Here is a 27725-nt window from a genome sequence, read left to right as displayed (position 1 = left end):
TGAAATTAGACCAAATTTATTGTTTTATATATTAATACTACAGAACATTAAAAGTATTGCTTTCTAAATAATACTATTACTAAGTATAATACTAGTACTAAGAATTTTCCATTGATGTTTCTTTAAATGTTTTATTAAAATGTTTAGTTATATTCTTTATTTCTTGATTATTGTGTTGTTGTCACTTGAGTTTCCATGAAATTTAATAAATTTAGAACAAAATTGTTAGCAAACTATAAACTAATGTCATTATAGAAAGAAGCAAATTTTCCTTTATTCTCTAATAGTAAAGTCTTTCAGTCTATTTATAGGGCCTTGGTACCTAGATAGGACATATTTTTAGGTACAGTGTGGAAGAGTTGAATTTTTATCTTTTGTCTTTTAGGAGTTGGCTGTGTTGTTGAGGCTTGATGAAAAAGAACTGGTTAGGCTCCAGGCATTATTGGAAAACTATAAAAAAGAAAATACCAAGACTACTGTCCGATTTGCTGATGATAAAGATGGTGCATTGCCTGTGACAACATTCCTGGAATATTTAGAATATGAGAAAGATGTGATCAGTGTAAAGAAGATAAGTGAATTAGAATATGTGGCCTTAGGTAGGTAATGTATCAGGTTCCCTTTTGTCCTTTCAACTCTGTCTTAGATTTATGGTTTTATAGATTTATAGATTCATCTGAAGCTCATAGGACCCTCAATAGCCATGGGATCCTGAGTGAGTCTCTCAGCCACTCTAAGCCTTATGTATGTAAAAGAGATAAAAATATCTGTAATGCCTATAAGAGGGTTTTTATGAGTCTAAATAAAGTAATATGATATAAAGCACTTTGAAAATTCAAACGCCATATTTTAATATAACTGTAGTTGTTTTTATGGTTTTGAGGAGCCAAAGTTTTGATTTCAATTGGGGCAAGAGATTTTTTTCATCATACAGAACAGTCACTTTCCCATAACTTCAGCTTATAGAATTGCCCAGGACGCTGAGAGGGTAAATGACTTCCTAGGCCACACATCAAGTATGTGTCATGGGCAGGACTTGAACCTAGATGCTCCTGACTTCACTATTCACTATGCTATACTATCATTCATTTTTATTGTTGTAGTTAATGTATTTTATTTCTTCTGTATTTGCTAAGTTCTTAGTCTTTTAAGGCAATATCCTAGGCACTGTGGATTTGAAAAGAGAATGCAATCTTTGGCATCATGACAAAAGTGTTCAGTTATTCCAAATTGTTGTTTCAAGTCTTGTTCCAAACAAGTTGTATTGTATTAGCAATTCTAGAGAGGTCAGATTATAGCTCTATATAACCTACCTTCATTTTCCCCTAAGATAATATTTTTATATAGGTTGATTCTAATTCAGAATATCATAGATCTGAATAAAAGGTATGTTTACATTTTTGTTTTACTAGGCAGTTTCTTTTTTTGGAAATGCTTGCATGGAGAAAGCTCTACGGAGGATATGTGTCATACTTTGGAATCTGCTGGATTTAGCCCTCAACTTTTATTGGTAAAGTACTAATTTTTCATTGTTGTGTACTTTTTATTTACAGATTATATGTTAGAAGAACCTTCAGGATTTCAGAATTTGCTTCTAGCAAATGACTATTCTTATAGAAATACAGAAAAGAGATTAAAACCTTCCAAATAATTCAAACTTTTAATTGCCATATTTAATAAATTAGAAAGTTGTTTTGTGTGTCTTTATTCCATGGAAGTTTTCTCATAAGCTTCAGCAAATGTAAAATAAACTTGGAATTTGATATGCATACAAACAGAAAACTTTGATGAAGAACATTGTTTAATAACAATGCAACCATATTAGTACTAATAAGGAAAACTATTAAACTGATTTTTATAAATCCTTTATTTATTAAAAAAAAATTTTTTTTAAACCCTTACCTTCCATCTTGGAGTCAATACTGTGTATTGGCTCCAAGGCAGAAGAGTGGTAAGGGCTAGGCAATGGGGGTCAAGTGACTTGCCCAGGGTCACACAGCTGGGAAGTGTCTGAGAACAGATTTGAACCTAGGACCTCCCATCTCTAGGCCTGGCTCTCAATCCACTGAGCTACCCAGCTGTCCCCTTTATAAAGCCTTTAATGTAAAAATCAAATAACAAGTAAGGATCTGATTTATACAACTTAACCACCCCTCTAATAACATACTTTGCAGAGCTGCTCATTAAGTTTCTCAAACATTGCTTATTTTAAAGACCAGTCAGAATTTAATTCATACTTTATAACTAATAGGGAGTAAAAATAAATTACATAAAAATCTGTTTTTTAGAAGAATATCTGCAATAGACATATAGCAAAGGGTGCTATGGTTTTTTGGTGAGGTTTTCCTGTTTTGTTTTCCTTTTGGATAGATGGCTTTGGTATTATAATGTTGTTATTTCATTGGTTGCTTACTGTGGATTTCTTGTTTTTTATTCTAACTTTTAGTTCTTTTAAAATTGATTTTTCCTTTACTTTAAGATGCACTGCTTTAATTATAACAGCATTTAAATGACTAAGAAAAATTTAAGAATTTAATATAAAATTCAGTCATTACATTTGCAGTATATCTTCTGTTGACCTTTTTAAGAAACGGAAACATTTCATTTTCTGGTAATCATTTTGTAGCCTATTTGTAATGACAAATAACATTTCCAATGTATGTTAAAATTTCTTAATACCAAAATAAGCCACAAAAGCAACAAATATAAAAAGCAAAACCCTATTCTGTGTAGACTTAAGTAGATTAAAATACATTACCATTAATCAACTTCAAAACTCCTCTTATGAGAACTACTACTTGGTACCAAAACCAGTTATATTTGGGAACCTGGTGTAATAAGTGAAATCTGAAATAATTGAGGAAACAAAAGCTCAAGCTTCCAAGCATACTGATTTATTAAGCAAAACAGGGGAACTGCATAACACATTGGGACTAGCCCCCTTCCTTAGTTTAGGGCTGGACTCCAGGGGAGATAGCTTTTTAATGGCTTGAAAGAAAATAATTAACAGCATATAAACAGTATACAAGATTAGGTAATCTGATTTCTAATTAGAGGAACGATTTGGGGATTTCCAAATTGAGAGGCGGAGAGTGAACAAATACAAATCCCTGAAATCAGAAAAAGAGGTGTCCTATTCCCTCCAAGTGTCTGTATTCAATAAAAGGTACAATACAACAGTAACTGATTAACTGGTATAGGGCCAGTTTTCAAGATTTATGACTTGCTTAAGATGTATAATTATAAGAAAATTCCTTACATCAATCTTTAGGACTGACTGAATTTCTTATGCATATAATCTAGACTTTCGGTTAAGGGTTTTCCAGCTTCCTAACCACACACAGGTTCAAACAGTGCAATAAAGTTTTCTCACAAGAAATAAATTGGACTAGGCCTACAATTGCATAGAAAGGGAACTGAGCTACCTTTAGAATTGAGTCAAATGGTAGAGTCAGTGTGGTTCACTCAATTGCCACAATCATATTAAAATAAACATTGGTTTGTTTATTCTGAAGATATTAAAAGAAATCTAAATGTATCTAATTGAAACTTAGGATTCTGTCCAAAAGAAAAAATAAATTCTGCTTTCACATTTCCTTGCAATTTGATTGTCACAAAAAAAAATGTTCATACTTGAAATTAGAATATGTTATGTATCAGTTTTTTTATCCTAATGATAACAAGAATGTAGACATTAAAATAACAATATAGATTATGAGAATGGTTAGAAAGAAAAAGAGAATGGAATTTGCAAAAAGCACTAAGCAAAATTTTGAGGTTTATTACTTTTGAAAACTTTATAAAACTGACATATCCTTATCCTTAATCAAATTTTATTAACACCATTAAACTTTAATTCACTTCAGTATTTCAAGTTAGTAGTGAGTCTTTCACTACAGTTAATCCCCAAACACACTTAATAAATCTTAGATGTTATGGGTTCAGCATGGGTCAAGTTTGTGGGATTGATGACTGCCATAAAATTGCATAAATGTTGATAAAATGTTTTTGCTCAAAAGATTTTTGTCATTTAATAGTAATAAAAGCATTTAGGGGAAGTAGGAAAGAGTTATGATAGTCTGGTACCTCTTAAGGCTGGCCCTAGGTAGAATTGGGATATATATAAAATAAACTTCAGTAATCCCTCCCTCATTCCTTTTTTGACTTCTCCTTTATAGGCACTAAGAGTCCTTAAGCCAAGAAGGCTGGTAACACATCTAATGACACATAGTGACATATTTTCTGGTTATTTATTGATTATTCCTTTCCCCATCAAAACCATCTGAGCTTGGCCTTTTCTTTCAGTCCCTTTTTCTACTAGGTAAGAATTGAATAAGCTATATTAATGTCATATCTCTTACAAATAATCTGTAGTTTATTTAATATGGTTTTTTAGAAATAATACTTGAGAAATGACTTTCAAGAAGAGGATTTCAGGTACTTCAAAGGGAGAAAAGGGATATATTTTTAAGTGGGTAGGAGTCCTTTAAGTCACACAATATAGATAACCATTATTATTACATGTAAAAAAAGGGGCTTAGACATATAGCATATTCACAAAAATCCAAGATTTTCCCAAAGATGCATACTATATGTCTAGAAAATATAAGATGGGTTGTTGTGAAATCAGCTTGCTTTAGAATGAATGACTTTAAAAATTTTTTTAATTTTAGTCTCTACTCCTGAATGTTTGGCTCTCTAAAGAAAAAGATATTCTTGATAAGCCACAATCTGTTTGCTGTCTTCACACTATGCTTTCTCTTCTTAGCAAGATGAAAGGTAAGTTGTTTTAAAGATACAGACACATATGCACATGGATATATTTTTATATACATAATATATATATTTCATAATTCTTAAGGAATTTCCTTTTTTAAAAAATAAGAAAAATGCCTTTCCTATGTTTGTTGTTATCCCAGTTGATGATCTCTGATTTGTCACTTAAGCCACATCAATCTCTGTAGAATTACTGAACTATCTTCATCAGGTTAGTAGTAGCATATTTAGAAGATACTGACAAAGTTCTATATTTTGCTAATTATTTTCAGAAATTGATCTTTGAACTTTGAAATAGAAGGCTTTCCACAAATGTACTACAAAAAAAGCAAGGGAAATTTCACTGTAGGATTATTTAAAATATAATTTAATTTATAAAATTGAACTTGAAAGTTTTTAGGAAACATTTTCTAAAGTGCAGTAATATACATCCTTTTTATATGTGATACTATTCATGAAGAGAAGAATTTACAAAGATAATGAAAACAATATTGTAAGGCCCAGTGCCAAGGTCAGCCAGCCCTGTGTGACCTTACTTGGGGTAACAAAATGAAGAGTAATGAATGGAGGCTATATGAAAATGGATAGCGACAAAGCTTTATTGGGTTCACACAAAGCATATATAGGTTAAGACACACAGGAAGATATGATGTTACCGCCCAGCAACAGCAGGAACCAATAATTGGGCAGATTCATAGGAATTCATGACGTTACCTGCCAGGCACCAGGAAGAACCGAGAGGATTCCAAACAAAGATAGAGAAGCAAGTTTCCCACAGTCTCTCACAATTTCTCACAAACCTTATCAATCCTTCCTCTGCTGACTATTCCAACCTTGAGCATGCAGCTGGGCAGGTCGTACACAGTTCAACCCACGACCTTGACTATGCAGCCTAAGCAGGGAAAAGAGGAGGCTTTAACCCTTAGGGCTCTGCCTTTACGGCCCTGCCTTTACGGCAATGCCTCGACTACACAATATGGTATGTTAATGTTATAGAATGTTATTCTGACTTAAGAAACTTAATATTAAAAGAAATATGGAAAGACTTGTGAAGTTATGCTGAATGAAGTAAGCAAGACTTAAAAAAATAATATACACCCTGAATATGGCTGTATAATTAAAGAGGACAAAAACTGACAAATCTATGTTAAATACACAGAAAAGCTACTCAAGGCTCGAGGAAATAGCTATTTAAATAGCTTAATGCTGTGTCAGAAACATATATCTTTTGTTACATTCTAAGAAATCAGTAAAAGTCTCTAGACTTTTTAAAGAGAATATGTACTTATTAGTGGAAGTTAAAATTATTTTTAAGAAGTATGAAATGAGAAAAGGCATTTCTATGAAAAATGACTGATTGTCAAGAAAGGTAAGCTCTGACTTTTCTTCTTTGTGTAAGAGTGACCAGAACTCCAATCTTATCATAGGATATTACCATGGTAACAGTTGTAGAATTAGTGACCTGTTTGTGATGTGCTCATTTGAAACTTGGCCTCAAGGACAGGATGATTGAAGCTAGCTGACTGAAATCTGTCTTTGGGTTAATATAGGTTACAAACTCACCTAAACTATTCTATCACAGATGTGTCAGTATGAATTTGGTTTTCAGAGCTGATATGTAACATAGCTGAACTGCAGCAAACAAATAGAATTTCTTCCCCTTCTTTTCAGTTGCTATAGATGAATCCTGGGATTCACAGTCAGTGTCTCCTTGGTGGCAACAAATGCGCATGGCTTGTATACAGTCTGAGAATAATGCAGCTGCCTTGTTGTCTGCACATGTTGGACATTCTGTTGCAGCACAAATATCTGATAATATAGCTGAGAAAAAAGTAAGTCAATGAAGATGCTTCATAAATCTGTGCCAATAACTTATTATTTTTCTAGTAGGCCATTGATATTATCTTGTGACTTGCCCATGGTTGAAGATTTAAGAGTTTTAAATGAATACCTGGTATTGATTGAAATTCTACAAAAATTTTTAAAATTTTTAGTCAATTTAGAACATTATTCCTTGGGTAAAAGAATCATATTCTTTCCCTCCCTTCCCTCTCCCCACCCTTCCCATAACCGAAGCGCAATTCCACTGGGTATTACATGTGTCCTTTATCAGAACCTATTTCCATGTTGTTGATGTTTGCACTAGGATGATCATTTAGTCTCCATCCTCAATCATATCCCCCTCGACCCATGTAATCAAGCAGTTGTTTTTCTTCTGTGTTTCTACTCACACAGTTTTCCCTCTGAACGTGGATAGTGTTCTTTCTCGTAGATCCCTCAGAGTTGTTCAGGATCACTGCATTGCCACTAAAGGAGAAGACCACTACATTCAATTGTGCCACAGTATATCTGTCTCTGTGTATAATGTTCTCCTGGTTCTGTTCCTTTCACTCTACATCAATTCCTGGAGGTCATTCTAGTTCACAATGGAATTCCTCCCAGTCATTATTCCTTTTAGCAAAATAGTATTCCATCACCAACAGATACCACAATTTGTTCAGCCACTCCCCAATTGAAGGGCATCCTCTCATTTTCCAGTTTTTTGCCTCCACAAAGAGTACAGCTACAAATATTCGTGTACATGTCTTTTTCCTTATCATCTCTTTGGGATACAAACCCAGCAGTACTATGGCTGGATCAAAGGGCAGACAGTCTTTTAGCGCCCTTTGGGCATAGTTCCTAATTGCCCTCCAGAATGGTTGGATCAATTCACAACTCCAACAGCAATGAATTAATGTCCCAACTTTGCCACATCCCCTCCAACATTCATTACTTTCCTTTGCTGTCATGTTATCTGCTAGGTATGAAGTAGATACCTCAGAGTTGTTTTGATTTGCATTTCTCTGATTATAAGAGATTTAGAACACTTTTTCATGTGCTTATTAATAGTTTTTATTTCTTTAACTGAAAATTGCCTATTCATGTCCTTTGCCCATTTATCAATTGGAGAATGGCTTGATTTTTTGTACAATTGATTTAGCTCTTTATAAATTTGGTAATTAGACCATTGTCAGAGGTTTTGGTTATGAAGATTGTTTCCCAATTTGTTGCTTCCCTTCTAATTTTGGTTGCACTGGTTTTGTTTGTACAAAAACCTTTTTAATTTCATGTAATCAAAATTATTGATTTTACATTTTGTGATTTTTTTCTAGCTCTTGTTTGGTTTTAAAATCTTTCCTTTCCCAAAGAGCTGACATGTATACTATTCTGTGTTCACCTAATTTACAGTTTCCTTCTTTATATTCAAGTCCTTTATCCATTCTGAGTTTATCTTGGTATAGGGTGCGAGAGGTTGATCCAAACCTAATCTCTACATTCTGTCTTCCAATTTTCCCATCAGTTTTTATCAAATACTGGATTTTGGTCCCAAAAGCTGAAATCTTTGGGCCTGTCATAGACTGTCTTGCTGAGGTCACTTACCCCAAGTCTATTCCACTGATCCTCCTTTCTGTCTCTTAGCCAGTACCAAATTGTTTTGATGACCACTGCTTTATGGTACAGTTTGAGATCTGGGACTGCAAGGCCACCTTCCTTTGTATTTTTTTTTTTCATGATTTGCCTGGATATCCTTGATCTTTTGTTCTTCGAAATGAACTTTGTTATGTTTTTTTCTAATTCAGTAAAAAGTTTTTTGGTAGTTGGATGGGTATGGCACTAAATAGGTAAATTAATTTGGGTAGGATTGTCATTTTTATTATGTTAGTTCGTCCTACCCATGAGCAGTTAACGTTTTTCCAATTGTTTAGATCTAGTTATGTGTGGAAAGTGTTTTGTAGTTGTGTTCATCTAGTTCCTGTGTTTGTCTCCGCAAATAGATTCCTAAGTATTTTATATTGTCTAGGGTGGTTTTAAATGGAATTTCTCTTTCTAATTCTTGCTGCTGAGATGTGTTGTAAATCTATAGAAATGCTGATGACTCATGTGGGTTTATTTTGTATCCTGCAACTTTGCTAAACTTGTTGATTATTTTGACTAGCTTTTTAGTTGATTGTCTAGGATTCTTTAAGTAGACCATCATATCATATGTAAAGAGTGATAGCTTGGTTTCCTCATTACCTATTTTAATACCTTCAATTTCTTTTTCTTCTCTAATTGCTAATGCTAGTGTTTCTAGTACAATGTTAAATAATAGAGTTGATAATGAGCATCCTTGTTTTACTCCTGATCGTATTGGGAAGGCTTCTAGTTTATTCCCATTGCCGATGATGTTGGCTGACGGTTTTAGATATATACTGTTTATTATTTTTAGGAAAGGTCTTTCTATTCCTATGCTTTCTAATGTTTTCAATTGGAATGAGAGTTGCATTTTGTCAAAGATTTTTTCTGCATCTATTGAGATAATCATGTGATATTTGTCAGTTTGCTTGTATATTAACATATTAGGTCAATTATATGGATGGTTTTCCTAATATTGAACCATCCTTGAATTCCTAGTATGAATCCTACCTTGTCATAGTGAATAACCCTCGTGATCACTTGCTGGAGTCTTTTTGCTAGTATCCTATTTAAGAATTTTGCATCTATATTCATTAGGGAGATTGGTCTATAGTTTTCTTTCTCCGTTTTTTACCTGCCTGGCTTTGGAATCAGTACCATATTTGTGTCATAAAAGGAATTTGGTAGAACTCCTTCTTTGCTTATTTTGCAATTAGTTTGTATAATATTGGGATTAGTTATTCTTTGAATGTTTGATAAAATTTATTTGTGAATCCGTCTGGTCCTGGGGGTTTTTTCTTAGGAAGTTCTTTGATGGCTTGTTCAATTTTTTTTTTCTGATATCGGGTTGTTTAGGTAGTCTATTTCTTCCTCTGTTTGTCTAGGCAATTTATATTTTTGTAAATATTTATCCATATCTCCTAGCTTGCCATATTTATTGCCATATAATGAGCATAAGAATTTTTAATGATTGCCTTAATTTCCACTTCATTAGAGGTGAGGTCTCCCTTTTCATCTTGGATACTGTCAATTTGATTTTCTTCTTTCCTTTTTTTAATTAGATTGACCAGTACTTTGTCTATTTTATGTGTTTTTCAAAGTACCAGCTTCTAGTCTTATGTATTAAATCAATAGTTCTTTTCCATTTTATTCATTTCTCCTTTGATTTTTAGGATCTCTAATTTAGTTTTCATCTGAGGATTTTTAATTTGTTCACTTTCTAGTTTTTTAATTTGCATGCCCAATTCATTGACTACTGCCCTCCCTATTTTGTTAATATATGAACTCAAGGATATAAATTTCCCCCTGAGTAGCACTTTGGCCCCATCCCATAGATTTTGAAAGCGCCTCATCATTGTCATTTTTTTCATTGAAATTATTAATTGTTTCTATGATTTGTTCTTTAGCCGATTTTGGAGATCTATTGTTTATTTTCCAATTAAATTTTGATTTGCCTCTCCATGTACCCTTACTAATTATTATTTCCATTGCATTGTGATCTGAGAAGGTTGCATTTATTATTGCTGCTCTTTTGCACTTGTTTGCAATGTTTTTATGCCCTAATACATGGTCAGTCTTTGTGAATGTACCATGTGCTGCTGAAAAGGTGTATTCCTTTTTGTCCCTATTTATTTTTCACCACATATCTACTAACTCTAATTTTTCTACAATTCCATTCACTTCTCTTACCTCTTTCTTATTTATTTTTTGGTTTGATTTATCTAGTTTGGATAGAGGAAGGATCAGGTCTCCCACTAGTTTAGTTTTTCTGTTATTTCATCCTTGAGCTCCACTACTTTCTCCTTTAGAAATTTGGATGCTATGCCATTTGGTGCATACATGTTCAGTACTGATATTTCCTCATTGTCTATACTGTCTTTTATCAGGATGTAATTACCTTCCCTATCTCTTTTAACTAGATCTATTTTTAGTTTGGCTTTGTCAGATATGATTGCAACTCCTGCCTTTTTTTTATCATTTGATGCTCAATAGATTTGTCTCCATCCTCTTACTTTCACCCTCTGCGTATCTATCTTCCTCATGTGTGTTTCTTGTAGACAGCATGCATATGGTAGGGTTTTGGTTTCTAATCCACTCTGCTATTTGCTTGTGTTTTGTGGGTGAGTTCATTCCATTCACATTCAAAGTTATGATTACTAGCTATGTATTTCCCAGCATTTTGATTTCTACTCCTAATCCTGCCTTTTCTTCTTTCACTATTTCATTTTACACCAATGTTTTGTTTTTAATCAATCCCGCTAATTCCCACCCTTATTTTACTTCCCTTTCTGCCCCCCTCCCATCTTATTCCCCCTTATTTTCTTTACAGTTTTTTTAAACTACCCCCCCCCCATCTTCTCCCTCCCTTGTACTGCTTCCCTCCCTACCAGTCCTTTTCTTACCCTTCTACTTCCCTATAGGGCACAAATCAATTCTCTGCCCCAATGGATTTGATTGTTTTTCCCTCTTTGAGTCAATTTCAATGCATGTAATAGTTGAGTATTTCCTATCTCCAACCTCTTTTCCCTTCCAGTGTATTGATGTTGTCCCCCCTTCCACCATGAGCTTCTTTGTGACATATAAATTTACCCCCTTTTGTTTCTTTTCCCATTTCTTTTAGTATTAACCCCTTTTTTACGCTCTAGTTGTATGAATATATACACACACACACATATATATGTATTTTTGCATACACACACACACACACATATCTGTATACCTATTTATGTCTTGGCATTTCATCCTATACAGTTTGTCACTGTTCCCTCTAAGTGTAATTCTTCTAGCTGCCCAGGTGATAATAACAATTTTTAAAAGTTACCAATGACCTCTTTTCTGATAGGGATACATATCATTTTAACTCATTGGGTCTCCTAAAAAAAATTTTTTTTGTTGGTTTTGTTTTTCTTTTTTTCCCTCTTTCTTAATTACCTTTTGATGATTCTCTTGAGTTCTGTGCTTGGGCATCAAATTTTCTGTTCTTTTCTTTACAAATGCTTGGAATTTTTCTGTTTTGTTAAATGACCATACTTTCCCCTGTAAGAATATAGTCAGTTTTGCTGGGTAATTGATTCTTTGTTGTTGACCTAGTTCCCTTGCTTTTCAGGATATCATATTACATGCCTTTAGGTCCTTCACCTTTGGAGCTTTGTCAGTAAATCTCTCAGTGCAGTATGTGGGGGAGGGGTGTTGGAGCTTGAGCTTCCCTGCCCTCTGAAGGCTTTGATGGGATTGAGTCCAGCTGGGTTGCTGGATGTGCCCTGAGGCCAAAACCTTGGGATGGGGAGTGGGGCAATATGGAGTGTTCTACAACTAGGCTGCCTGCTCTGGGCTCTGCATTTCTTCTCTAATTGCTTCCCCACTGCCTGTGTTGGACATTCTGAGACTGGCATAGGTTTGCCTGCAATGTATTCCCTACAGACCAGTGCCTTAGCCCTCTCAGAGATTCCAGCTGCCGCTGGAGGCTTAGTGCTCTAGGTGAGGGAGGTGTCCCGGGACCTTACTTCTTCCTTCTCCTTAAACCGGAGTGTTCTCTACTTCTGGCTTTTGGGGCATACCTTTTAAGTTGAGTCAAGCAGGAGGGTTCCTTAGCTCTGTCTTGTTGTTAGGTTTGATTTTCAGTCCCCCAGGGGCATTTAGTTTGTAATCAGTGAGGAATGTTTTCAGAGGTCTGAATTTTTGCTGCCTCTACGCCACCATCTTGACTCCTCCTCTCTAGACCAATGATTCTTAAGTTGTCTCTCCTGGAACGATTTTCTAAATCTTCTGTTTTGTGAATGAGGTGTTTCATATTTTCCTCAATTTTTTTTCATTCTTTTGATTTTGTTTTATAGTTTCCTGCTGCCTTGTGAAGTCACTTGCTTCTAATTGTTGTATTCTGGTTTTTAAAGACTGAATTTCATTCCTGGCTTTTAGGTCATTCTCCTTCTGATCTTTCATCTCCTTTGCCTCATTTTCAGGCAGATTAATTTTCTCTTTCAAAACATATTTTCTGTTTCCAGATGTCTTATCTTGCTTTTTATGTTCTTTTTCGAGTTGTCTTCAGCTTCTCTTAATTGTATTTTGAATTCTTCCAAGGCCTGTGTCCAATTCGCTGGAGTCTCTGTGTTTTTGCTTGGTGTTCCTTGATCTTCCTCAGTTATATTTGTTCTTTGTTCATTGACTGGATAGAAGCTGTCAATTGTAATTTTTTTTTCTTTTCCTGTTGTTTGCTCATATTTGATCCTTCTTCCCCCCCTGTAGTCTTACTCCTCTCATTATGTTTTGGATCTGTGGATTTGGGCTTTTCTATCAACCTTCACCCTTGATGCTTAGTCAGCAAAGCTTGCAGAGAAGTCTGTGGGAGAGGGGTATTAGAGTTTGAGCTTCCCTGCCCTCTGAAAGTTTGATGAGATTAAGCCCAGCAGAGTTGAACTTGCAGAACTGGATGTGCCCTGAGGCCAAAATTGGGGGGGAGGTGCAATATGGGGTGTCTCTGTTTCAACTATACTGCCTGTTCTGAGCTTCTTCTCCAGCTACTTCCTCACCACCTGTGTTCAAAGCCCTGAGCCTGGCACAGCTTTGCCCACAAGGTACTCCCTCTAGACTAGTGCCCTTGCCTGCCCAGAGATTCCAGCCATGCTAGAGGCTCAGTACTGTAGATGGGGGAGGACTCCTGGGACCTTACTTCTTCCTTCCCCTTAAGACCAAGTGTTCTAGAATTCAGACTTTTTGGGGGTGTCCCTATTAAGTTGAGTCCAGCAGGAAGGTTACTTGACTCTGTCCTGTTGTTAGGTTTGGTTTTCATTCCCCTAGGAGCATTTGGTTTTAAATCGGTAAGGAAAGGTTTTCAGAGTCTGAACTTTCACTGACTCTATGCTGCCATCTTCCCACAATTTTTTTATTGAGATTATAACCTCAATTTCCTTCATTAGATGACATTCATTTATACTTTAAAGATGCATAATAGTCCTAAGCTTTTATACTATACTGCAAGGGCATCTAGGTGGTAGAGTAGATAGAGTTGCTGGCCCTAGAAACAGTAAGATCAGAATTCAAAACTGGCTTCACTCACTAGCTATTTTTCCTCATCTGTCAAATTAGCTAGAGAAGGAAATAAAAAACCACTCTAGTATCTTTGCCAAGGAATTTGCTAATGGGATGATGAAGAATTAGATATGACTGGAACAACTGAACAACAACAGCACTGAGCTAGAAGACCAGTCTCAAGACCTGATTGTAATCCTACAAATTTGCCCTCCTGGGCTAGTCACTTAACTTCAAAGGGATTCTCTTTCCTGATCTATCAGATGAGGCTACGGAAGTTCTCAAAGATTCCTCCCAGGTTCAGAATTCTGTGTTTTGTTTTTTTTATCATGTCTTTACAAACATTATTTTGTATATGACTTTGAACGTCACAAATGAGTCTCCAGTTGGGTTATCCTTTTGATATCTACTTACTGGGACACCTAGAGAACTTAGAAATGTCATTTCTGTAAACAGAGTTATGAGATATCTTGGATCTTAGTGGTTATAAACTCATTTAAGGAATACTAAAATTTTTAAAGGATGTAATCTAATCCTTTCATTTATAGTCAAAAAAACAAGACATAAAAAGAAGCTAAAATAGGTTCACAGATATTAACTTTAAACTCTGTTAGTCCCATAGTTTCATGCTAAATTTCATGTTAATAAATGACATGTAATATATTTCCTAAATATAATCAATGTGTTCAAACTTCCTGATGTACCAAAATTTGTTTATAAATAATCATAGCTGCTCAGACTTGCACTGATAAAAGTTTTTCGTAAACTGAAAAACCTCTTCAAGTAGAACTTCATTGAATTAGTGGCATTAACATTAGATAACCTAAATATTGCACACTATTTTTGCAATTTAGCAGTTTTGAAAAATATAATTTGTAGAGTTTTCTTTAGCTATGCAATTATATAATTTAGTAGGGAAGAAAGTGATCCATTTAGCATGAAATTGAAACTACAAAGGAATAGTTGATAAAGTCAGGGAATTAGGGCTCTAAACGTATGCCTTTGGGGACAATTCCCCAAAGATCACAAAAAAATTGAATTATTAGCATATGATTTGCACATGATTTCTATGGTACTTTGTGTATTTCATGCTAATTATTATCAAGCAGTTTTGGGTAAAAGTGATTATTGTTTACCATATTCTGACCAGTCCATTTTCTGTTAGTTTTCCCAAACAGTTGTAGGTACAGACCCAGAGGGACTCACGGATTCATGGGAAGCTCTTTCTCTTGATACTGAATACTGGAAACTTCTCTTGAAGCAACTGGAGGACTGCCTGATACTTCAGACTTTGCTTCACAGTAAGATGAACACTCGAAGCTCCAAACTGTCTTCTTTGCAGACTGAACCACTTATCAGTCTTTCTGTTAAGAAATTACTAGAAGGAGGAAAAGGTAAATTAAATTTGAACTAATTTAATGAAATGATTAATTAAATTAGAACTAATTTAAGTTCTTCAGCCTATTTACATTATGTTTTAAGCACACAGAAACATATGTACTGTAAAAAGGTAATTTAACCCTTAAACAAGGTTTGTAGAATAGCAATTTTCAATAGGTATTTCTCCTTGGCCTAAGGGCAAACTTCAGGCCTGAAGCTCAGAAAAGCGATCTGACTTTCTTCCTTTAAACACAGTATATTTAAGTATGAGAACTAGGATTTGGGTAAGAATGGTGGGCTAGGAATTTCCCTAACCTTGTACCTTCTATTTATCCCAGAGCCCTCTTACCTTGCAAAAGGTTCAGTCTTCAGCAAAACTGAAGGTACATTCTCTACCTCTCTGCCTAATTTCAACACCTTCTGTCTGGCTACCTGGTCTAAGCCCACCAACAAATGTCTTTGATGGAATATAAATCTTGTAGCTTGACAGGATCTAGTGATCTGACTGATAAGATCACCAAAAAGTTTAGGTTGAAGGTTGCAGAGATATAGTAGCAGATCAAATTGAAAAGATAGTAAATGTTGTCTTCTATGGGATTCAGAGATGTCTCTAGAGGCAGATTTACTGATTGGGATTCCAATAAGAACAGCAGGAACAGAATCAGTTTGGAGATTAGAAAGCTAGACTAAAGTGAGAACTCATTCCAACAGTTCTGTCAGGCTTACACTCCTACTCTCTCTCCCCCCCTCTTGACAGTTAACTGTTCCAGACCCCTGTTCTAACAGTACAAATTCTTCTTCAGCCCACTCTGGCTTTTGCCTTCCATGAAAACTTGTTTTCCTCATTCTTCCACACTTTCTTTCTGCATTTCATTATTTCATTTCTTCAGTACAAAGTACATGTATATAGTGTTAGATTTAAAATTAATATCTACCAGTTCTTATTTTCCATAAAGTTTATTAGTAATCACTTGAGATAGAAAAGGTAGATAAGCGTAGATTTAAAGTCTCTTCCTTACTCCAAGTTTGACCACGTGCAGCCCCCTCTTGGAGAAATCTCCCTCACCTGTCTGCTCCAGCCCATAGTCAGTGCCAAAAAGACCCAGGTGAGCTCCACTACACCCTTTTATTTACCCACACCCTTTTATTTACATACATGGACACTGAGCTGGCATGTGAAAAATGTTGATGAACCGGGTCGGCAACCCAGGAAGGGGAGGGGATGAAATTCCCACGACACAATAGTATATATGCCCTTTTTATATAGGTGTACATAATTGTATCAATTTCTCTTTTTTTAATTTTTGATTAAAAATGTTGTTGACATACTTTTTTTTACATTACTTTCTTTTCCTTTTTCTCCCCCATACTCCTTATGAGCCATCTCTTATAACAAAGAATTAAAAAGAGGGAGAAGTAGTTCAGAATATCTAACCGATAAATCAACTACGTTTTATAATATAACTCATAATATAATTCATTCATAATATAATATGACTCATAAAATAATTCATAATATCCCACCCCTGAAAAGAATAGAGGAGTGGTCATTGCCATACTTAGGAATGTTGTTAATAAGCTTGATATTACTATAATTGTGTAACATTCAGCTTAATTTTTTTGTTCTTTCCATTTACATCATTGGCCATTAACAAGTATTTTGTATTTCTGGTTCTTCTTACTTTTTTCTGTATCAGTTTGCTTAATTCTACCTCTGCTTCCCTAAATTCATTTGACCAGCATAGCATCAATTTTTACCATTGTTCTTTAGTACCATAAAAGTACTGCTGTAGAAGTTTGGGTTTTGGGGACTGGATTTCTGGGAACATATGCCTAGAAGTATATTCTTTAGGTTAGAGAATCTGGTCATTTTTTTTTTCATTTTCTTAGCACAATTTCAAAATGTCTTCAAAAATATGAGACCAATTCACAGTCCTACCAACAGAATATTAGCATGCCTTTCTCCTCTGATATTGATGAACACTCAGTTAACAAGTGTCTATAAAGTGCTCACTCAGGCCTAGGCATCGGACTGAGTGCTAAGGAAAGAAGGAAAAAACAAAATAGCTTTTCTGTTGATGGAGGAGATAGCATATATGGGAGTAAATGGGTATATATAGATTCAAAAGAAAGAAGAGGGGACTAGATTCTAGAAGGACCAGGAAGAATCTCTCATTTTTCTGGATGTCAGACAAAACCTCAGGATTTTGATATGCATTTTTCATTTTATTAATGATTTGGTGCTATCATTCATTTGTTAATTAAAAGTTTTTAATTTTTCCTTTCAGAATTGTTAAGTCTCACATTTTGACTGTTTATTCATGGTGGGGGAGATGGTTCTTGATCTTGTATATTTGTGTTGTCTAAATATGCATACACACAGAGAGGTTACTGAATTTTTATCATAGATATTTGATGCAAATATTTTTCCCATTCCATCTCTTCTTTCCTCTACTAGTTGCACCGATTTTGTTTGTGACACCCATATTCACCGTGTGACCCTAGATAGGTCCCCAAGCTTGCCAGTGCAATCCCACAACTGCCAACTTTTCACAACTCTTAAGTTTCATAGCAAGTAACAGTCTACACTGGGAGAGAGAGTTTCCTCAAAGGGAATCCCTTAAAAAATGAAGTCAAGGGTCTAATGCCCAAAAGAGTCTTTTGTGATTACCTGTCTCCCTTGTTTGATGAGCTCTTTCTCAATTTGTAGCTTTGAAAGACATCTGTTACTTTTCTCTTCTAATTGTTTCATGGTATATGGCCTTTTTAATATTCAAGTCACACATAAGTCAGTCATAGTGAACCTTTTAGAGACAGAGTGCCATGCCCTGCCTCTCACCCCTTATCCCAGACAGGGAAGAAGTGCTCCCATTGGCTTGCTGGGCAGAAGGGCAGGTGAAGTGAAAAAAATATCCTCAGCAAGGTGGAGAGGGGAAAGGGAACCATTCCCCCAAGGCCCTCTGCCTGTCTAGTAATGAACTCTGGTAGGTGGTAGTTCATGGTGGTTTATGGCACACATACCATAAGTTCCCTATCACAGGTATAAGTTGTTGGTCCACATTTAATTTATCTCAAACTTCTTTCCTGTTTTTAAGCATTTCTTTTCAAAGGAGTTCGGTGTTATGGGGTTCAGATGAGTACCCCTGAGGTTTGGGAAGGATACCTTTTGCAAGAATGCAAGACTCCAATATTTAGCTTAAAAACAAAAAGAGAAATTTATTAGTTTGGGGAGTAATGTTGAGAATGGCCAGGAGGATAGCAAGGTGGAACAGCAAGATGGGGAGCAGTTCCTTGGGAGGACAGCATGAATGGAAAGGCTGTTCCCCTCCCCCCCCCCCACGACAACACTTCGGGGGATTTTATACTTTTTACAACAGTATTAGTCACCCAGTCATGAGGTGGGGTGATCATACTGGGGTTTGCCTGGGGACATAGAGATTCTTTAGTTTTAGGGGACAAACAGATGTCTGATAGGATCGAGGTGTGGCCTGAAGGTGCATCTTTCTGTCCATCTTAAATCTAGAGGACAATCAAAGGTAGATAGTCATCTCAGGATCCTAGGGGGGTCATTGGGTATTTTTAGGCCAGAGTCTTGAGGATGGAAGGGAGCAAGGGAATTTCCCTGATAATAGTTCACCTGAGTTTCTGGGGTACAGTGCCCATGTCATTCTGTCCAAAGTAATTTATGTTCATGCGTTTATTGAATAGTGTTGAATTCCATTATTTCCCTTTGTTGACATTTTCTGCCCAATTTTAAGTTCTAAACTGACTTGCCCTTGAGGGAATTGGTGATTGGAACAGCATATTGTGTTGGGAACTGAGTGAAGCACAATTGATTCCATCTTGTGACTCAGTTCTGGAACTAGCTCAGTTCTGTTCTATTCAGTTATGGGTTCTAGTGCATTTTCTGTCCTGTGAGAAAATCATCAATTATGTGAATTGTGAGAAAACCTTATTGTACTGTTTGAAACTAGCTCTTCTTGGCTGAAAAGCTGGATCCCCTCTATCTATTGCTTAGAGACCTTTACCTAAGGCTCTAGGTTATGCTAACAAGAAACCCAGTCAGATCCAAACATTGCTGCAAGAAATTTTCTCATTGTTATATTATCTCAAGCATCTCGTATAGCTTATCTGAAAACTGGCCCCATGTTGATCAATTATTTATTGTTTACAGACACTTGGGAGGGAGTGGAACATGTCCCTCTTTTTCTGAATTCAGAAATTTCCAGTTAGAAATCAGATTACCTACCTAGCATTGTATTGTTTCCTTTTGGTTAATTGATTATAAGGGGGTATAAGTGGGTTAATTATATAAAAAGGTTGGACTGGATTATTTAAGAATAGGGTCTCCAGGAATTTATATTAATTCCAAAGAGATTATTTACAATTTATTTATAAAATACAGAAAGAATGAAGTAAGAAAATCAGATTATTTTAGGGTAAGATATCTAGCTTAAGCACTAAGTAATTTACTCCTGTCTCCTGGCTCCTGGCTCCTGGCTCAATCCAGGCAGGGAGAGTTAGTTTCAGCCAGCCTCGGCAAAGTCAAGGATCTGGGGAAAACCCTCTCAAGAGGTAAGTCTCTCCTGAGGCTAGTTTTTTCAGAAAATCCAGCAGTTAAGAGTCAGCTTTTCACTCACCACATGTCAGTCCAAAGGAAGAGATTTTAGAACAGCTTCACCAGGAACAGGGTCTCAGGGTCCAGTCAGCCTCCAGTCTCCTCCAGTCTCCACTCCAAAGAATGAAGAACTGTCCCTCAGGAAGTTGTCACTCCCTTTTAAAGACAATTTCTTTTGCATCTCTTCCTGTGTCATCCTCCAGTTTTTACATGGATAAATCATAGTCTAAAGCCTTGCTTAGGACTTCCCAGGAGGCAGTCAGTCAATTCTGATTCGTCACCCACTATTGCACACATGGGTCACAGACACTCCCCACACACACTCAAGTATGAATGGGGTGTTTATGCCTTTGGTGATTAAATCTCAAAATGGGCAGGGGTTATAATTTAATCTTCAGAATCAGGGGATACTTAAATTTAATCTTCACCTGATTTTATTTGAGTAATTGTTTTTAATGTATGAAAATTTGTCTTCCCCTTTATTTAGGGTCCAGCTTTAAGCTAAGGACGGGACCTTACCCTGCTTTGTTTAGACAATTAGCATATGTTGGCTTAACAGATTGATATGTTTGGAAGTTTGAACCTTTGTTTCTTCAGTCATTTCATCTTTTACCCACCACATCCTATATACCCAGCATGTGTTTGAATTGTTTTTCATTTACTGCCATATGTAGCTCGTCATTATTTTTACAATGACTAAAATATGTCATCACGCTCTTAAATGGCATATTTTTAAGTAAAAACTACTATATAAATTTTATCTTTTAAAGGTCATATATTTCTCATAGAGCAGATATATTTGCATTTTATTCAGTTATCGTTCAATTGGCATTGTTATATATAAGGAGTCAAAGGAAGTGCTCTTATTTCCTTTGTCCTATATGTTTTAAAACATTTCAGAAATATAAATTATATTCTGTTTCAATTAGGTCAATAAGAATTAGTTAGTGCTATCATATGCCAAGCACTATGCTAAGAACTGGAGATAAAAGCAAAAAGAAATAAATCCCTTCCCCTTGGAAGGGAAGAAGGAAAATTAGGAGGAATATCAATAGGGGAGCATAGTAGCAAAGTCATGGAAACTTCTTATGCAAGAGATATATTTGAAATATAGTAGCCCATTCATTTTCAAAAGGTGATAGTTGTTTTTAGTTCATGTTTTATTAAAGAGAATCAAAAACAAACAATGTGACTTTTTAAACACAGACCTGCCATATAAAAGGAGTTTACTTGGCCTACTTAAGCATACATCCAGAAATAGAGCTAAATGTATTGTTCTTAAGCTGGTGCTCTGTCTTTTACAGTCACCATAGTGACATTTTGATGTGATTGATATTCCACTGCCTAAGACTTAATTTTCTTTATCTCTTCCTCCTCCCTTCTTCTCCCAAACTTTAGGAGGAATTGCAGACAGTATAGCAAAATGGATCTTTAAAGAGGACTTCAATCCCCATATATTAAAATTGGCTCATCAAGAAAGAATTCCAGAAAATTCAGAGGAACCTAAAGAAGGTATTAGTAAAGATTTCCTTGAGGAGCCAGAAGATTTACAAGCCATTCTAGGTAAAATAAACACATATAAAAGCAAAAAATTAGACTAGAATGACATTGCTGATTTTCATTACATGAGAAAATGAAAAACATGTCCTTGCTTTTGATTTTCAGAATTGCTGAATTTAGCCTATCAACAATTTCCTTGTAGTCTTGACTTAGATGTATTACATGCACATTGCTGTTGGGAATATGTCGTTCAGTGGAATAAAGATCCAGAGGTGAGATTCTCTTTCATTCTTAAATATTGGTTGTTTAAAACTACTCCTACAAATAGAGTTCTGTTCACTAATAAGTAGCTCATGTTACATAGTGGATTTTTCTCATGATTGTTACACTGTACTAACAAATGCAGATCTCCATCATTTTTATTTCTTTTTCACCTCTTGTGAGATTAAAATTTGACAAACAAAACTGAAATCTTAATGTATTTATAATCAAGATGAAAGTATTATTGTTGAACCATATGTGTGTAAATGTTTCTGAATTTAATAAAATTATCTTGCTGTAGTCTTAGAACCTAGTTATTTTTAAAAAGTCATATTGTTTCTGTAAGGTATGTAGGGCCAAGTCTTGAAGTTTTCCTTCAGGGTCTTTCTCTGTTTGCTATCTATTTCTTCTCAAGCTTTGGTAGGTCATATTCCTCTCTAGGTTGTCAGGTATTCTCATGTTGCTGATGTAATACTCCAAATAGACTTGCTATTTGGGTATCATGACTGTTGCCTCCAAATTATCTCTGCTTCCTCCCAAATCAGAATTCCTGTTAGATCAATACTTGGATTGCAGTTAATTGTCAGAAAAAATAATAATCTTAGAAACTCATTCAAGCAGTTTTTATTAAAAACTTCCAAGGTGTTTTTAGTAGCAAGTAGATGTAGCTAAACATTAGATTTATTTATAGTTAAGAAAGTAGTTATTTCTCTTTGTATATTATATGCATCTCTCTTATCATCATATATATTCATAAAATGACATAAAATTTTAAGAAATGTTGTATCAGACACTTAACATTGCCTTTCAGTTTACTCCAGTCTGGGTATTTTTTAGGCAAAGGTTTAATCATAGATAATTTTTACATTTCCAAAATTAAATAGCATATCAATTGTTAGATAATTTGATTAGGCCTTCTCTACTGTATATCTGAATGTTTTGTTTGAAAAAGAGTTGTCTTTATATTTAAATAACTTTAAATCATCTATGTTGTTCTCTTAGAAAACGAGAATTTATTTCATTTAAAAAGTCTGTCCTTCATAAAGTATTTTTGGTTATGTATGCATAAAAATTCTATGAGAAGGTATGCATGTACTATGGTAATGGAAGACAAGCATCAAAGTAGATTTTACATTTAGATGCTTCTGTCTCATTAAGTAAGAAAAATCATATTAGATTTGCCAAATGTTTACTGATTTAGTGTTTAGTGATATAAAAAGTAGAGTTTATGGGCAAATAACTTGAGAAGAAATCTCTGAAATAATCTTGTGAAAAATTAAAATTTTATATTATTTTGTGATTTATAAAATTTTTAAGGCAACTTTCGTTATTGAAGTATGATTTTAATCTCCATTTGCCTAAGAAACTAATATTAAATTATAGTTCACTTTTCTTTTTATTTTCCCATATGTAAGGAAGCACGATTTTTCATTAGGTCGATAGAACACTTGAAGAGTGTTCTTAATGCCCATGTGCAACATGGTAAGTAGGTCATTATTTAGTATATTCTTGATAAATAACAAAGCAAAAATTCATATCATGTATGCTTATACTACATCAAATCAAATCATAGTTCCAGTTATTACTATATCTAAACTACTGCTGTGGTAGATGGCCTAAAAATGATTTTTCTCTCTTTTCTATTAAATGGATATTTCTCATGCTTGAAGAAGGTGATATAAGTTTCTATTCTACATAAACTCTTTTTGAAAATCCTGGGAAAAAATTTAGTTACTCCCCAGGTATTCCTGTCTTAATGGAAACCAGGACTATAGTATATTTTCTTCACATCTCAAAAGTCTGAGTTTATGCCTCGAGCTGCTATAATACATAATATTTTCAGTCAGGGCTTTTTTATATTGCTTAATATGTCACTATAACAATAATTGATTTCCAGGGAAAAAATATAGCTCATTATCAAGCTATGAGAACAGGTCTAATTATTAGAATGTTTTCATAAGAGAAATAGATTTACTTAATCATTAAAAATATAATTCTTTGATAGTTGTATGTTAGTACCTGGTGCTAGGTACTGGGGATACAAAGACACAAGCAAAACCATTTCTAATTTGACTTGATTAGCTTTCCAGGGTCTTAGAGACAAAAAAATGTACAAAAGTGTGCTCAATACAACAATTACTTTAAAATTCTAGGCCTGGGGGCAGCTGGGTAGCTCAGTGGATTGAGAGTCAGGCCTAGAAACGGGAGATCCTTGGTTCAAATCTGGCCTCAGACACTTCCTAGCTGTGTGACCCTGAGCAAGTCACTTGACCCCCATTGCCTAGCCCTTACCATCTTCTGCCTTTGAGCCAATACATAGTATTGACACCAAGATGAAAGGTAAGGGTTTAAAAAAAAAATTCTAGGCCTCTGTTCTGCTATAGAGGTAAACTTAATATAGTAATATAGTAATATTTGATGTTTTATTCTGAAGGTGAGATGTTTCATTAAATATATATGTAAGTTAACCAATATTAAAGCTACTTATATTGCCCATAATGTTTTTTTTAAACCCTTACCTTCCATCTTAGAATCAATACTGTGTATTGGTTCCAAGGCAGAAAAGCAGTAAGGGCTAGGCAACGGGAGTTAAGTGATTTGCCCACGCTCCCACAGCTAGGAAGTATCTGAGGCCAGATTTTAACCTAGGACCTCCCATTTCTAGGTTGGACTCTCAATCCACTGAGCCACTCAGTTGCCCCTCTTAAAGTTTCTAAGCTCTAAGAAGTTGTTTGCTCTTCAAATGTGGTTAGATTTATATTCATGTTTTATGTACTATATTCAATACTATTGCTTTTAATTTTTAGGCATTGCCCTAATGATGTGGAATACATTCATAGTTAAAAGGTTTTCTTCTGCCACATATTTGATGGATAAGGTAAATGAGTTTCATATTATACTTTTTAAAACCTCTTTATAATTATATGTATGTGAAGAGTGTGATTTTGTCAATTTGAGGAATTCTTAATTTAGAAATACTTTCAATGCAGATCACAACTCATAATTTTAGTAGATAAGTCCTTTGGAATTGCCTGAAGCACATAAGTTCATTTTAACATTATAAGTGTTAGAGATAGAATTTGAATTCTGAGCTTGATTCTAAGACCAGAAGTCTGTATATTATGCTATCTGCCTCTTAAATTAATTGTACAAAAGTAAAACAAAATACATATTTATTAAATACTTCTTATATTCAGAACACTATGCTAAGGGGAGATTCAGAGTTTAAATAAGATATAGTTATTGCCCTCAGGTAACTGGTAGTCTTGTAGCCTAGTAAAATGCAAGCTTATTCTTGTATAAAATATTACATAATTACATTATAGCCATATATCAAAATTTTAAAAGTATGGGTAAAGGTCTTAGCTATCTAGGGTAGGATTTGGGGTTATGTGTAATTTTTTTTCAATATTTCAATATTTTTCTGTGTTTCCTTTGTAATCCTGTATTTTAATTTTATATACTTAAAAACATTTAATTTGTATACTTAAAAACATTATTCTTTTTTTTTAACCCTTACCTTCTGTCTTGGAGCCAATACACATTATTGGCTCCAAGGCAGAAGAGGGGTAAGGGTTAGGCAATGAGGGTCAAGGGACTTGCCCAGGGCACACATCTGGGAAGTGTCTGAGGTCAGATTTGAACCTAGGACCTCCCGCCTCTAGGCCTGGCTCTTAATCCACTGAGCTACCCAGCTGCCCCCTAAAAACATTATTCTGAGAAAGGCCTTATAGGTTTCATCAGACTGTGGAAGGGGTATGTGACACAAAAAATGTTAACCCCCATTCTGGGGGAAGGTGGCATTTGTACTGGGCTTTAGAAGAATGTTTAGCTATTCAAAGAATGGATGGATGGAAGGAAATAGAGACTAGCCCAAGGAGGAGAACAAAATATGGTATGGTTCAGGGTGTGTTACATAGGCTGAACTGTGGTGTATAAATTTTGTTAGAATAATATAAGGTAATAATAATAACCATTTATATAGTACTTTAAAATATGTAAAATGCTATATTTGATTCTCAGAAGAACCCTGTGAATTGGATGCTATTATATTCCCCATTTTGCAGATGAAGAATCTGAGTGTGAGAGAGGTTAATAATCTGCCCAACTTTGCAGTGTCCAGGGAACAACTCAGAGTCAGGTTTTCCTGAGTTCAGTAATCTATCTGTTGTTCTACCTTGAGGTAGAATGTCACCAAGTTATATAGGTTCTTGGATCTAGAGGAGCTTGGACTTTACTTAGGACACAACAGGGAAGCACTGAACAGTTTTGATTATGGTCATATCTTCTCAAAAAAGATGATTCTGGCAGCAGTAGGAAAGTTAGGCTAAGGAGAATGGAAGGGAGTAGAAGCTGGAAGATCTGCAAGACTATTAATCATCTATATGGGTGGTAATAAGTCTGTTCTACTGTGGTGGCAGCACTGATAAGACAGGATGGGGGTTTTCAAATATTAGGGTGATATTTTTAGCAGGACCTGATCATTATTGGGGTGAGAGATTATAGAATTTTAAATCTCAAACTTCTGGGGACCTTTAATGGTCCTTGAGGTCTACTCTCTGCCCCACCATTTTACACATGAGGAAACTCAACCTCATAGAAGTTAAGGAATCTGCCAATGTTGGCATAGCTAATACAAGGGAATGGTAAAAATTGAACTAAGGACTTACTGATTTCAAGTCCAGTTTTCAAACTACTACACCATGCTGGCTTTACAGGAAAGAAAGAGAGGTCAAAGATTGTGAACATGAAAGGTTGTGAACATGAGACGTAAAGGAAGTTGTAATAAACCATATGGAAAAATTAATTCATAAGGAGGATTTGATTTATATGGAAAGGTAATAATTTTAATTTGAGCATGTTAACTTTGAAGTGCTAAGGGAATATATACTGTTCGCAGTAACCTGTAGGCAGTTAGAAGTATAAGGTTGGAGGTCAGAATTGTATTGAGAATTAGAGAGAAATAAGAATTTGTTAGTAAAAGCCATGAGAATGAATAAATATTTCTGGATCATGTTAGCAACAATGTAGAGGTCTAAACATTTTTTCTGATTCCCTCAACTTCTTAGACTTCTCCAAATTAGAAACTATGTGCCAAAAATAAAGCAACTTCAGTTCTCTATGGTCTAGGACACTTAGACTCCAAAAGAAAGTAAAACAAAATCAAATCAAAACAAAAAAGCTACAACATATGAATTGATTGACCCTGAGTTCACTCAGCACCCCCTCTGTCACCTCCCATTTTACTGGCAAGGAGGTTTCCCTAGCGGACATGAGGACCTGACACAAGCTTAGAGCAAAACCAGTTCTCATAACCAAATCCCTGCTCTGTCCTGCCATTACTATGGAAACACTCAATTCCAGGCTGCACAAGTTTGCTTGGGCCACAACAAACAGCCAGTGGCCACAACCCTGTAGCTTCAGCACTACAGAGCTCTAAAATTCCATGACTGAGATAGTACCAACACTGCAAATCACTGAATTGTTGGTGCCAGAATGGGAACAACCCTGTGCCAAACAGGATGGCAGCTCTGTGAACTGCTAGTGCCAGTCATAGAACTAAAGAATATAGGGAATGGGACAGAATGCAATTGGGGGAGGGGGGAGGGTTGCGGGAACAGTACTTTACAAAACTTGAGAGTCTATCATCCAAGGTTGCTCCTAACTACTCAAAAGTCACTTGGGGCAGAGACTTAGGCTGATGAACAGTCAATTGTCTAGCATAGAATGAGTCTGAGATTCTTTGAATCTCAAATCCCAAGGAAAGCATTATCAGAAGGAACAAAGTCAGAAAGTGAACAGAGGAAAATCGGGGACAAAACAAAAACAAAACAAAAAAAAATTTTAAACATTGAAATGACTAAAGATCTCAAAGAAGAAAACTCAGAGCAGGAAAAACATTTAATGGGAAATGGAAATATAACCTCCAGATCTAGTAAACAAGACCAAGCACCTATGAATAAATACTGCAAAATAAAGGAAAATAATCCAACAGTTGATGAGACAGGTGACCTTATGGAATGTGAGGAACCACAACATGCTGTTCCACTGTGATTTCAGAAGAGAAATGAGAACTATGAGAGCAGAATATATGGCTTTTACAGCAAAAATAATGGGCAGAATAGAAAATTGGAATCTGTGATGGCAAGCTTCACAAAAGAAATTAAATCGGACAAAAGACTGGGAATGCAAATATACAGAAATGAAGAATAATCTGTGAGAAACAAAA

The 27725-nt window shown here is 35.2% G+C and overlaps 1 protein-coding gene across 2 annotated transcripts in view; it reads left to right on the top strand.

Moving 5' to 3' along the window:
- RAB3GAP2 (RAB3 GTPase activating non-catalytic protein subunit 2) overlaps positions 1-27725 on the top strand; it is a 163667-nt gene that overhangs the window by 85571 nt on the left and 50371 nt on the right. For both annotated transcript variants that reach the window (XM_001375614.5, XM_016430178.2), the window contains exons 20-28: positions 386-599; positions 1413-1510; positions 4674-4779; positions 6448-6608; positions 14903-15131; positions 21134-21298; positions 21401-21507; positions 22912-22978; positions 24304-24374. In XM_001375614.5, coding sequence (XP_001375651.1) covers positions 386-599; positions 1413-1510; positions 4674-4779; positions 6448-6608; positions 14903-15131; positions 21134-21298; positions 21401-21507; positions 22912-22978; positions 24304-24374 — 1218 coding nt within the window. The remainder of the gene's footprint in view (positions 1-385; positions 600-1412; positions 1511-4673; positions 4780-6447; positions 6609-14902; positions 15132-21133; positions 21299-21400; positions 21508-22911; positions 22979-24303; positions 24375-27725) is intronic.

Source organism: Monodelphis domestica, chromosome 2 (genome assembly GCF_027887165.1).
Source record: "Monodelphis domestica isolate mMonDom1 chromosome 2, mMonDom1.pri, whole genome shotgun sequence".
NCBI classification, from domain to species: domain Eukaryota; kingdom Metazoa; phylum Chordata; class Mammalia; order Didelphimorphia; family Didelphidae; genus Monodelphis; species Monodelphis domestica.
This window is presented reverse-complemented; position numbering and strand designations above follow the sequence as displayed.